The sequence below is a fragment of the Vigna unguiculata genome, chromosome 11 (genome assembly GCF_037176805.1).
Source record: "Vigna unguiculata cultivar grain cowpea cultivar isolate G323 ecotype 2 chromosome 11, ASM3717680v1, whole genome shotgun sequence".
NCBI classification, from domain to species: domain Eukaryota; kingdom Viridiplantae; phylum Streptophyta; class Magnoliopsida; order Fabales; family Fabaceae; genus Vigna; species Vigna unguiculata.
The window spans coordinates 38539220-38553234 of record NC_140802.1 but is presented as its reverse complement, the minus strand read 5'-3'; the positions used below and the strand labels follow the sequence as shown (position 1 = coordinate 38553234).

Sequence of the window (14015 nt, the reverse complement as noted above, 5' to 3'; positions counted from 1 at the left end):
ACAAAACTTGTCAATATATGAGATACTAAATTGATTATTTTTTTTACTTTAATTAGTAATTTGATCATTATTAAATTTATAAGTCACTTTCATTTTTATATTTTTATTCACTCATTTGAGTTTTAATATTCATATAAATTTGGTCTCATGTTAACGTGTTTGAAAAGTGTTACTTATCAAGATGAAAAATGAATTTAGATATAAATTTCTCCTCTTTTTCTTAATTTCAGTAATTATATTCGAATTATTAAATTATCACAATTTTGTTCTTAAAAAATTATTTAAGAGATTGAAGAAATAATGTATATTTAAATTATTTTTTACTTTAATTTCAAAATGATGTAACATTATTAAAAGTATTAAAATATGAATATTATCATATTACTTAATTAAGAATAAAAATGAAAAAGCTCCAGTAACATGAATGCTCATTATTATACTAGTTAAAATGGTTGATGTAATATTATTTAGAAGCAAAGAAGCACTAATACACAACCAAATATTCTTAATTTTGATCAAATTTGTAAGGTTATGGTGAAGCGAACGGTGGAGCGTGCAGATACAGGATCATAAGCCACAGTTTGCAAAGCAGCATAGCCTCTGGCAAAACGAAATTGGCCAGTTCCAGACACCACAGATAACGTTCTAACATTCTCATTCTGCCGATTAATCCCTTGCAGCTCCAACGTGCTACCATTGTACTGCCAACTGCTGAACACAACCGAAAGCACCGCGTTCACATTAGTTCCGTCACGAGACGACACCACCAGCATGCCTTGGGCCCGGCCCACTATCGCCGACGATGGGCTTGGGCCCACCGTCACTGGATCATCAACCACAAACATGCTTCCAAATGTGTTGAAGTTCCAATTCCTTCCCTTGATGCCCGCCACTGCTGCAACTGTCGCATTAGGCCCTGTTGTTGTGTCTTGCAGGTAGAACACGTATGTTGTTTGACGGCCCGTGGGTTGTGGGAATTCAGCGTGGGCTTCATAAACCAGTGTGATGAATAATATCATCAGCATTGGAATGGAGAAGGCTGTTGAAACTCGTGCTGCCATTTTCTTTTTGTGGTTTGGATGTGATGTGATGAAAATATTGATGAATTTATAGAAGTGAGAGTATGTTTGGGACACGTTAAAGTTTGGTTGTTTTTATCATTTATGACGATTTAATAATGAAATTATCAATTTCGTACGAGTTTAAAAAAAATTGTATAATTCAAAGTATATAATAAAAAGTCATACAAATATAATACAATTTCAATATCAAAAAGTCGAGTTAACATAACACGGTTTTAATATAAAAAAGTTGTGTTAATATAGCAGGACTTTTATATAAATAAATCGTAATATAGTGACATGACTTCAATATGATTATAATAAAGTTATATCACGTTAACATGATTTTTGTTTTCTTTTATCGACTTTATCTATAATTATTAATAATTATTATTATATTTTTGAGAGGAGATGAATTCAAAATTTCTCTCATTTTATTTTTAAATTCATCAAACTGACCTTATAATTTTTAAATATTAGTGAAAGAGTTCAACCCACACCCTTGTTTTAATTTGTAATTGTTTTAAAACTTGTACTAAATTGGTAATTTTAATGATAAATTGAACCAAATTGTTAGAAAACTCTTGTTGAAGGTCTTCATTGTATGTGGTTTATGTTGGAAAAAAGTTGTTTTTCTATAATGTTTCTTAACTGATAAAGTTTGTCTGTTAGTAAGCTTGCGCGTCACCTATAACGTGAGTAAAAGACTCTGATGAATGAAGTAGAAACAGAAAGTGATTAAGATTTGCATTTGGTATGGAAAAAAAAGTAGAGAAAAAAGAAAGGGGTTACATAAAAGGTGGCAGTTTAAAAGGGTGTTTTGCAAACGGTTTTTAACGTTGATTGAGTGTGATGATGAGGTTCAACTAAATCGACCGTTTCTCTTGTTTGGCATGCCAATATCATCTTAGCTTGAAGTAGCTGTCAGTGATTTCTTGAAGGAACCGTTTTTGACTAGGTTATAAAAGTGAAAATAAAAGGAGTAATATATAAAAGAGAAAATATAAAGATTCATTTTCAAAAATTTTGAATTAAAAATAGGTAAAAGAAAATTAACACAAAACATAACTATTTGACAACGTAACGTATTGTAAGGATAAAATAATACAGAAATAATAAAATTTTGTATTTATAAAAAAGTATAAAATAATAAAATATAGCATCAAATATCTCTACAAAATTTTTGAATATCAAAGCATCTTTATCTTTAAAAATAAGTTTAATTATTCGTGTAGTCTTCATGAAAAGTTTTAACAATACAGTTTTTTTTTTTCAATTATGTTCTAGTTTTTTATAACTTAACTCAATTAAATTTTTTAAAAGAAATATAATCGATATTAATAACATGTGTCAATTCGTGATTTATTTATTTTAATAAAATTTTGTTTTGTTCACGTGTTAAGTTTCATGATGTGATATTTAATAGTGTCACTTGATAGACACAACAATGTCACTGACATTGTCGGTGTTAAGTGTAAAGTATTATTGTATTGTATTCAATTTAATTTTTATATATGTTTCTTTAATTCAATTCATTCTAATTTTCTTTTTTTTTTTTTAAATTAAGTGATATTGTCCTTCTCCAAATTGGAATCAAGTTTATTATTTGTATAAATGTTATTTTGATATTTTTATTAGAAATGACATTTTAACATATTACATCATTGTATGTTATTAATCCATGTTTTGTTAATCCATATTTTTTATAACATTAAAACTAATTGAGTATAAAAATTTTACAAAAAGTCTAAGTATTTAAAACTTATATATTATTAATCCTTGTTTTTTTAGATTAAAATTAATTAATAACATTTACATAAATAATAAATTTTAATATAAATATCAATATAACATTTATACAAAGAAAAACAACATTGTTTTAGTTTGAAACAAAATGATACGTGGCATTATCCTGTCACGTGCACACCACAGGATTTAACACGCGAACAACAAATTTTTTTACAAAAATAAAAAATTAAAAAAATAAATCACAAATTAATACATAACATGTCGTTAACCTGGTTTATAATTTGTTTAAAAAGATATAATTGAAACAATTTTTCAAAAATTAAAATTCAATTGAAACAAAATAATTAGAGCTGTCAAAATAGGTTATAACCCGCGAGCCAACTCGGCTCACGACAAGTTCGGGCTGGGTTGAGTTGAAATTATTTTACAAATTTCAATACGGGTTGATTTTTGACCCAGCTCATTTAGAACCCGGCTCACCTAGGTTGAACCAGTGGTGAGTCGGGTTGGCTCATCAACTTGTAGATAAAAGGGTCACACAAGTATTTTTTTATTAAATTAGTCTTTACATTTGGATCATGTTAAGTTGTTTTATTTAGTTAACACAAATAATTTGTATTTGTTTAATTTTGGTTTGTATTTGGATTGTATTAAAGTTTATTTAGATTTTAATTAGAATTATAATTTAGTTTTGACCGTACAAAAATAATAAAATTGTATTTTTTTTAATTAAGTGAACCCGTGAGCTAATCCGTGAGTCAACCCGTTTAACCCGCTAATCTGTGGTGGGCCGGGTTGGGTTCAAATTTTTTTGACTCGCTAATAAATGAGCCAGGTTGGGTTGGCTCACTAAATAATCAACCCGTGATGAGTCGAACTAGGTCGGACAAAATTACTTATTTTGAATATTCTAAAAATAATAGATAGAGACAAACTTTCTAACCAAAGTAGACCAAACGAATAATTATCCCTTAAAAAAATAACATTTTTATCTCGTATTTAATTAGGATACGAGTATGCCACAATAACCCAACAATATAGTTTAAGAAAAAAAAAATCCCAATATTCCTTCTCAGGTTCTGTACTCAAAGCAAACATATCTTTGATAGACTTAAAATAATTATTCACTAAAAGTTTTTCAATTATTAAGATTTTTTATTTTTTTAATTACTAAAAACTAAGATTAAATATAAATTTCATCTATGAATTACCTTTAAAAATTATATTTCATTTTAAACTAAATTATATATTTATTCTATTTTTATATTTTATAAAAATCACATAAAATATTTTTTTAGTAATTAATAAAAAGAGTGTTTTATACGTGACAAATAAACTACTTACCGTTTACTCGAAGAATATTTTATTTAACTTTCATGAAATACATAATCAAAATAGTTATATGTATTAAGAATCAAACATATTTTTTTAAAATAGTTTGAAAATATAATTTTTTATATACCTTTAACATTTAAATGGTTATTCTAAAATTTTAAAATTCTAAAATCTTACTTTAATATATATAAAACCTGCTTTTTTTTTTATTTAAGTTTCGAACTAATTTCTAATAACTGTACACTTATCCTCTTCATTTTTTTAATCCTAATATTGTTATTATTATCACCACTTTTTACTACAGTGCTTTGACCAGAGCTATTGTCACTTATTTACTGCTATAATAAGTGTTTGTTATACTTCTTCATAAGATCGTTAATTCCAACTATTATTAAGCGTAATTACTTCCACTGTTATCTTTATCATACTATTTATTGTAATTATATTACACTTCAACCATTTCCCTCTCGTCACCACCTCTATCACCCAAAAGATTAATTTATCAAGTCTTAAAATTAATTACAAATCATAAAAACTATATTCCAAGCACCATGGACATAAATTTTGGGTTTGTGTTTTCATACACCATCAAGAAGCAACCATGAATCAACATGAGTTTATTATAAGAAATCAAAATATGGTGAAAATCACTGGAAATTTAGAGTCAAAGAAATGGTGGAGTGTGCATTTTGGGGGTCATAGAATGCAGTCTGAAATGCAGCATAACCCTTTACAAATCGAAATTTGCCAGTTCCAGACACTACAGAGAGTTCTCTGTTCTTCTCACGTTGACGACTAACGCCTTGGATCTCTATGCTGCTACCACTGTACTGAAAGTTCGTAAACACAATCGAAAGGGAAACAAACACATTGGCCCCATCGTGGGCCGACACTACAAGCAGGCCTTGGGCCCGGCCCACTACAGAGGAGAATGGGTTTGGGCTCACCATGACAGGGTCGTCCACTGCAAATACGGTTCCGAATTGGTTGAAGGACCAGTCTTTTCCGGTGAGGCCAATGATCGGAGAAACGGTTGCGTTGGGTCCTTTTGTTGTTTCTTGGAGATACAAAACCATGGTTTTTGGAAGAGCCTCTTCGGCTTCTGTTACGTAAAGCACTGTTGTGGAAAGCAAGAGTATTGAGAAGGAGAAGAATTTGGATGATGCCATTTCTTTTGTTGTTACTGATGTTTGAGATGAATTTGAAGTGTGAAGTTTCACGGGATTTATAGCACTAAGTTAAAAATTACGTTTGAAGAATAGGCTATATTTGTTTAATGTTTATGTGAGTCAAAGTTAATGGTAGTAATAAAAAAGAGGGTAAAAACAGCATCAGAGGCTATGTTTTTCTTGTTAAACGTATGTGAGGAATCAACATCTATCACGTGAAATGAAATGTGGTTGGGTTTAGTAGTAACCGTAAAACGTAATGATTGTGAGAAGCATTTGTAAGACCGTGCTTCATTCCCTTTTCACGTTTGTGGTTTTAGAAACGGGTTTCTTTCTTTAAAAAAAACAAAACAGTTTCTACAACAAATATTCATTCAACATCAGTTAGCTTTCCATCTCCAAAATCACTTTTGAAAAAGATTGCTTAAAAGTAAACCAAAAATTTAGATAGTTCAGGATGTTTTAAAATTTTAACAGAATGGTAAAGCCGATGGACAAATTATCTCTGTTTTCGGACAAGTGTGTTTTTCCTACTAAAACTAGAACAAATGGGTGAAAACGTGTTTATCTTTTTAAAGTTATGATTTTGGCCAAAAGCATATATATATATATATATATATATATATATATATATATATATATATATATATATATGTTATTGATATTGAATAACGAAAAGAAATTTTTATGAAAATTATAACAGAAATTATAATGAGTTACGATAGAAATATTATGTTAAAAAATATATATAATATCACCACATATAATATAATTTTAATGTAAAAGAATTGATATTATATCTAAAAATTTAATTAATAATAACCTCATACTAAAACATCACAAATTTAAAGGTCACAGTGACAACAACGACGACTGGACGTGGTACCTGGCAACAGTAGTAGTGGTTTGCAATAGGAAAAAAAAAAACTAAACACTTGTTTTAGGTTAAAGGAAATTTTATAGAACGCTTCTTTATGCACCTCCAAACTTTATCGAATTATCGAATCTTGAAATCCGGTTATCTCTACATTTTTTTTTCACCGGATTTAAAAGTTTGTTTATATGTGGATCTTTACCGGATTTTAAAATTTAGTTATATGTGGATTTTTTTTTTCTTTTTTGTTTATCAGATTTTGAGATCTGGTGACTATGTGTTGAATTATTTGTTTACCATATTTCGAAATTCGATTATTTATCAAATTTTTTTCACTGAATCCTGAATTCTGATTTTTGTGAGTATTCATCAGATTTGGAAATTCGGTACACTTAGTTGTACACCAAATTTGTAATACCGACAACTACATCCCTTAAAAAAGGTTAACTGGATTTCTTGTTCCGATTCGTATCACATCTTTCAAATATTTTTTCTGTAGGGAACTAAGTACATCTCGACCTCATCTAAGGACGAGTACATTCCGACTTCAACAAGGGGCAGGTATATCTCGATCCAATCCATATATATACTTAGGGTATAAACGTACATCCTAGTACATATAGGCTCAGACATATAGATGTACATGACATGCTCACAGACGTATATCCTAATACATATGGGTTCAGGCATACAGACGTACATCCCAGTATATATGGACTCAGGCATACAGACGTACATCCTAGTACATATGGGCTCTGACATACAGACGTACATGCATACAGACGTACCTTCTAACCCATATGGGCTCATGCATACAAATATACATCCTAGTATATTTGGTCTCAGGTATAAGGCGTACATCGCAAATGGGATATAAGACTGTAAGAATGCATATTCAAGAATAATGATAGCATAAAGGAATGTAACGATAGTTTTGGTTACAATAGGACATTCATAGGGTTTATTAGTATTTACAAAGAGAATAAAAATAGATACAAATGTAATAAAGTCAGGATTAGACTCAGTAATGTAAGAAAGGGTTCAGTGTTCAAGGTAAGAGAACTATCTTTACTTCATCTTTTACTCATCCTTCAACTGGAAGGATTACTAATTTAAGCGTCAAAGTGTGCCTGTAGATACCCATCTTTCAAGAGCATAGTAGTTGTTTAGGGAAAGCTCTGCAAAAGAAGGATGAAGGACTAAAAACTCTTAGAGACAACTTGGTTTCGTACAAGAACAATTTTGATTCGGTTAGTTCTTCTAAATTATGTTATCAGTTTGCTATTATGTAGAGGGTAAATTAGGAAAAAGAAAAAAATTGGAGGTGTAAGAAAAAAAATGGGGATGCAGTAAGAAGCGCACTAAGTTATATTAAATAGTTTTAGTCAGATACAATTTTTAAAATTCAGAAAATTAAGGATGCAATTAGTCCTTTCTCCCACACCGCCGCGGCTGCCATGTGAGAAGCATTTGTAAGACCGTCGTGTGTGGACAAATGGTCATGCTTCATTCTCTTCTCACGTTGTGGTTTCAGAAACAGTTTTCTTTCCTTAAAAGGCAAAGGCAAAACAGTTTCTACAACAATTTTTCATTCAACATCAGTTAGCTTTCCGTCCAAAACCACTTTACTTTCGAAAAAGATTGTTTAAAAAAAAACATCAGAGATAGTTCAATATTTTTTAAAATTTTAATAAAGGACGATGATATTTGATACCGATGGACAAATTATGTAATCCTCTTTTGTCGGACAAGTGTGTTTTTGCAACTAGAACTAGAACAAATGGGTGAAAACTTGTTTATCTTTTCAAATCAAAATTCTGATTTTTATCCAAAAGCCTATAATTATGCAATTCCGGTTTTTGTTTTATAGAACAATTTTAGTGGACAATAAGATAGAACAGATAGCCATGATTTAATGTACTAAATTTTATAAATAGAAAAGAATAGCAATGTAAACAAGACACTATGCACTGAAGGTAGATTCATGACTCTTAGAACCATAACGTTATCTAATTCAATTCACCTGCGGTGATTTTCCAAGTTATGAATATAACAACTCAAAACTCAACTTAGGCAATAAATATCCGTTCCTTTATGATCATCTTACCATTATGAAGAATATGGTTATAGGGTAATAAATTCATACATAATATGTGAGCTGCTTAAAGTGCAGCAAGTTCACTCAATCCAGGGTTAATCTGTTTCAAACACTTAGTATATACAAATGTGACCTCATTAAGAAAGTATGAAGCATTCAAACTGGAGTTAAACACAAAGGATAGAGTTGTATTTTAGATATTTCAACAAAATCACATATTGTTTTTATTATCAGGATTGCAAAGAGCTCTGCTCAAGGGACTGCAACTGACTCCGAAGACTCTGATTGTCTTCCAAGAGGCGATCATATTCCATAAGGAAACCCTCCGACTGCTTTTTATGAGCTTCTACTTCAGTTTCCAAAGACTTAGCCGCATGTCCTTTTGCCTCACATTCAGATTCCAGTTTCTTAATTTTGGACTTTAATGTGGCAATCTCTTCAGTCAATGTTTTCAGTTCCTCTGTATGGCCATTTTTGCCATCTTCAAAACTTCGGCTTTGTTTCTTAATGGCTTCCATGGTCTTCCTCAGTAAACGAAGCTCTCTTATGTAGTGGTGCAATCTATCAATCATCAGAGAGAGGAACAGCAAAAACCCTGCACATTTTATAAGCGAAACTATGAATATAAAAGACTACAGTAAACAAAGAAACACCCAACTCACGACACTCATGACACCCAGAAAGCACTTAAAACATACCACACTTGAGAAAATCTAAATATGGCGAATCTTGAAATAGTAGTTCATCGAAAAGCCAAAAATGAAGACTATAACCCAAAAATTGAAACTGGCATATATGATCTAATAAATTGAACTCACTGAGAGTGTAGATAAATAAAATAAAACAATACACCATTACAATTTAACAGTTTTAAAGAAAAATAAAGATGATAATTAACAAGGATATGTATATCGATTTGTAACAAAATGGGTGTCCCGACTGCCACTTTTTTTTTTTTCAACTCTATTATAGTGTGATGTTGTTATTTATACTTAAAGTCTTCAATTTTAGCACCACTAAGTTAAATTTTATAATATTATTCTTTCTCACTATTCAAAAGAATTTTGTCCATCAGTGTTAATCAAGTACTTATTACAAGGTTGTACTTATTTTGTCAGAATCCCTTGATTTAATACTGTAGTTAATATTTTCTTGTACAGTATTAATTACATAATTAGATGATTTAATTACCTTTCATGACTAGGAGGATTAGTAGGCTGACAGTATATTTTATATTTATTGTACAAGATCACTATCCTGAATTGTAAAGATAGATATATCCATCATAAATTAGGATTTCCAGTTATTATATCTATGTATTCTAATTAATAGCAATTGCTCCTTTATGAATAATATCAGAAACAATTTTTCTGACAAGGTATCAACGCTCTAAAATCCTTGGGAGCCTGTGTAATCTCTTGTGCAGCCTGTATTGTCATAGTTCAAACTCAAAAGTGTCTGATACTCAGAAAATTTGACTCACCACAAAGTTCAGCACAGAGGAGATTCTAAAAATAAGGGACTGCTGGATACTTTAACAAAACCTGCAAACTCGGGTAATTTCTCCTTAGCATCTGCAGGTAATATTTTGTTCACTCAACAATACCTTAATTCTTCTAAAGAAGGTGTCTGGGCAGTTGATTCAAGAGCCACAGACTACATGATTCAACCATCTACTGGGTTTATATCTTATAGACCTTGTCCAAGCAACACAAAAATTGCACATGCAGATTGAAACTTTCATTACCGTTGCTGAAGAAGCAGATATTATGATAAACCAGAACCTAATTCTGAAGGATGTTCTGCGTATCTGTCAATTTTATTTCCATTTGCCAGCTTACAATGGATTTACACTGTTTTGTGTTTTTAATCCTACAACCAGCCAATTTTAGGATCAAGGAACAACGAAGGGGATTGGACTTGCTAAGGATGACAACGGGCTTTACCTTCTAGAGGTCACTAATAGGATGCATGGCACTCAGAGCCAAATTCCTTTGTCTTTGATGTCAGAGACGACTGTTTCTAATATAGAAAAAAATTTGGTTATAGCATCTTCTTTTAGGTCATCCATCATTCAACACAGTAGAAATTATGTTTCCTAACTTATTTCAAAAAGTTGACTAGAAAAATGCTATTAAGGTTGAAATGGTTGCTCTAGAAAAGAACAAAACTTGGGAGTTGATGGATCTATTTGATGGAAAAAATCTTGTTAGATGTAGGTGGGTTTTCACAATTAAATACAAGGCAAATGGGACATTAGAAAGGTATAAGACAAGTTTAGTAGTCAAGGGATATATAGTCAAACATATGGGATTGGTTATTTTGAAACTTTTTCATCTAATGAAGAAATGAAAAAGGTTAGAATTTTATTGTCTCTTGCAGTTAACTATGGATGGTGTTTTGCAGCAGTTTGATGTCACAAATGTCTTTCTGCATGACAATCTTGAGGAAGAAATTTACACGGAGGTCCCACCTAGGTTTAAAGCTGAGACCGGAAATGTGTGTAAACTAAGGAAGGCTCTACGGATTGAAACAGTCCTAGAGCATGGTTTGGCATGTTGACTATTGATGAGGACCATGGGGTACAAGCAAAGCCCAGGTGACCATACATTGTTTATGAAGCATTCAGAGTTACTGCACTAATTGCCTAAATAGATGATATAGTTGTGATAGGAAATGACCAGGTAGGACTGAAAGCCTTACAACAATGTTTGATAACAGATTTTAAATTAAGGAGTTAGGCAGATTGAAATACTTCTTGGGCACTCAAGTGCCTCATTCCCATCATGGTAATTTTATCTCACAGCAAAAATATGTATTGGATTTATTGGCTGAAACTGGTAAATTGGAGGAGCAAGAAACAAAATCTTATGATGAGATCAAATGCAGAGGTAGAGTTTAGCACCATGGCCTTGGGGATTTGTGAAATACTGAAGTTAAAGATAAGTTTAAAAGACTTGAAGATTGATGGGAAGAAGCCTATGAGACTGTAATATGATAATAGGTCAGCAATAAATATTGTACATAATCCAATCCAGCATGATAGAACTAAGCATGTTGAAGTAGACAAACACTTCATAAAGGAGAAATTGGATAATGGGACAATATGTACACCATTTGTATCCTCTCAATCAACTTGCAGATATATTGACCAAAGGGCTAACTGGTGCTACATTTCAGTCTATTGAATGGATGATTTCCACTTACCAACTTGAGGAGGAGTGTCATAATCCCTTGATTTATGTTGCAGTTAATATTTCCTTGTACAATTTTAATTACATCATGAGGAGATTCAATTACATTTCAGAATTAGGAGGATTAATAGGCTACCAATATATTTTATATTTATTTTACAAGAACACCGATCCTGAATTATAGGTATAGATTATATCCATCACAAAATAAGGATTTTCAGTTATTATATCTATGTATTCTATTTAAGAGAAATTGCTCCTTTATGAATAATATCAAACAATTTTTTTGACATTATTATCATACACGGATAAAAAAAACTTACTATCATATACAGATATGAGACAAACATAGAAGTAGATCATAAAATTCATGCGTGTTGGTTTCGTTGGGATAAAATGTTTCAAGTATTATTGTGATTGACAGGTGTGCTAGGTGCTCTTGAACTCAATGGAAATTTTTAAGAAACTGCAATAAGATTAGCAATGCTTGTGGTACAGGATGTTGGGCTGGGTGATAATGAACCAACAAGAGCATTTATTATTCCTTCCCCTTGATCCCTTCTATCTCCCTTTGCCTGGTAACCCCCAATCACACCCAAAAAAGCTAGATATGAAGGCTTTTATCTAAAAGCTAGATTTTGACAAAACACAATGAATACTTTAGTTGTCTTATCTAGTGGGAGGAGGCTCCTGTTGATGTTCAAAACACTTACGAAAAGGAAACAAAACAATGCCAATCAAGCTAGTCTTTGACACAATCAAATAATATTACATTAAGTCTTCCACAAAGAAGAAACGGCCACTCACTCTAATGATCTTTAATATAGCATTACATAGCAACAAATGCTCTGATATGATTTATATCACAAACTACAGATTACCACGGTCACCATACCATCACTTCATTCTTCAGATATCTAGTTTGAAAGCACTATCATGAAACAAATAAATAACCCAGCTGGGCAACTAAACCACATCACTTGCATGAATCTTCCCTCTTTTCGTTATGATTTCATCGTAAGAGTAATTTTGCATTCTTTATTATGACTATCCATACCAAATTTTTACTTAACATCTCACAATTCAAATTCAAATAGACAGTTAAAAGTATTATACCTGTCAAATACTCTAAAAATTTCAAGCAATCAATTATATAAGGATAAAGAGGCCAAATGAGTAAGTAATTAAACCTTAAAAAACAACACAACGGAATTTCCAAAAAATTCATCAATCACTGTAACCTCATATATGGATAACAGCACAAAAACCCTCAATCACTCCATCTACAAATCAATTCGAAGCTAAGCAATTAGTCCTCCATAGTACACCTTTGTTCCACAATTGACAAAAATAAATAAATAAATAACTCAAACAATTTAACCTGATCCCACAAACCCTGGAAAAGAGGCGTATGAGTTTAGAAACGAAAGAAAGATTTGTGAGACATACCCATGAGAGAGGCTTCGAGCATGTGCTTGGACATGAGAACTTGGTCGGTGGGGTTGAGTATACCGGCCTCGAGGGTGCGTTGCTGGATCTTGGCCATGCTGTAGAGGCTGGAAGAGAGAACCACAACCAATGTGGCGCCCACGGTGGACACGACGATGGGGCCGCGGCCGCGTTTGACCCGATCGAGGGAAATGATGACCAGTTTTCTGAGAGGGGTCTTGAAAACAAGGGTGAGAATCAGAAGCATTTCGCTGAAAATCGCAGTGTAGAGTAGATGCAACATCTTGTTGGAATCACCTTGGATCACTGGCAGAAGAGACTAGAATTAGGAATAGAAGAGAATAGAAAGGTATGAAAAAGATGAAGAGAAAAAGCGCGTGGATTCAATGAGGGTCTGTGTTGGTCCAATGAGGCGTCACCCCATGCATGTGTTTGGAATTTTCTGTATTCAAAACTTGATTTTTCATTTCAAATGTCAAACGAATACGTGTTAACTCATGCGTGAGCAGTTAGAACTTTCTATTAAAATCTTACATATAAAAGATAAATTAATTAATTATTTACTATAGAATTTAGTTTAAATTTGTATTCACCACGAAGTTAATTATTTTTCTATAATGAAGTACAAAGTATAGAAAATTTTATATAAATGTGTTTGGTTTGAAAAAATTATACTTATTTAGAAATTTAGCTACTCATTCCTTAATCAGTACCTTTTTTGTTTTTGTTTTTATTTCTCATTTAAATGCATTTAGTGTTTTTTCTTTCAGACTAATTTCTTCACGAGAATATTAAAACAATGAAAATAAAAGACTAAATTAATTTTAATAATTAAAATTAAATTATGTATAAGTTGATTTATGAAAAATATCTCATAAAGTAGAACATTTAGTTAAACCAGCTCAAAGTTATAACATAAAAATAATTAATTGTTAAATCACATCTTAAATGTTAAATAATTATAAACTTTAATAATAACTTTTTTTTTAATTTACTTTAAGTAATCATATTCTAGAAAGTTATATAAATCAAATTTCAGGTAAAATTCCTGTAAAAATTTATTCTTCAATATAATTTAAATAGGTA

At 31.2% G+C, this 14015-nt stretch overlaps 2 protein-coding genes and 1 pseudogene across 3 annotated transcripts; all 3 read right to left on the bottom strand.

The window, feature by feature from the left end:
* Positions 1-411: 411 nt before the first annotated feature.
* LOC114170617 (pterocarpan synthase 1-like) lies at positions 412-1100 on the bottom strand. Its single transcript, XM_028056130.2, has one exon. The coding sequence runs from the start codon at positions 1059-1061 to the stop codon at positions 516-518; it is 546 nt and encodes a 181-aa protein (XP_027911931.1). The 5' UTR covers positions 1062-1100; the 3' UTR covers positions 412-515.
* Positions 1101-4740: 3640 nt separating this feature from the next.
* Positions 4741-5354, bottom strand: LOC114168171 (dirigent protein 22-like). Its single transcript, XM_028052910.2, has one exon. The coding sequence runs from the start codon at positions 5312-5314 to the stop codon at positions 4793-4795; it is 522 nt and encodes a 173-aa protein (XP_027908711.1). The 5' UTR covers positions 5315-5354; the 3' UTR covers positions 4741-4792.
* Positions 5355-8257: 2903 nt separating this feature from the next.
* On the bottom strand, positions 8258-13364 carry LOC114170065 (uncharacterized; annotated as a pseudogene). Its single transcript, XR_014986593.1, has 2 exons — positions 12930-13364; positions 8258-8881 (listed from the first exon to the last, which is right to left on the bottom strand). The product of XR_014986593.1 is annotated as an uncharacterized LOC114170065 (transcript).
* Between the last annotated feature and the right edge of the window lie 651 nt (positions 13365-14015).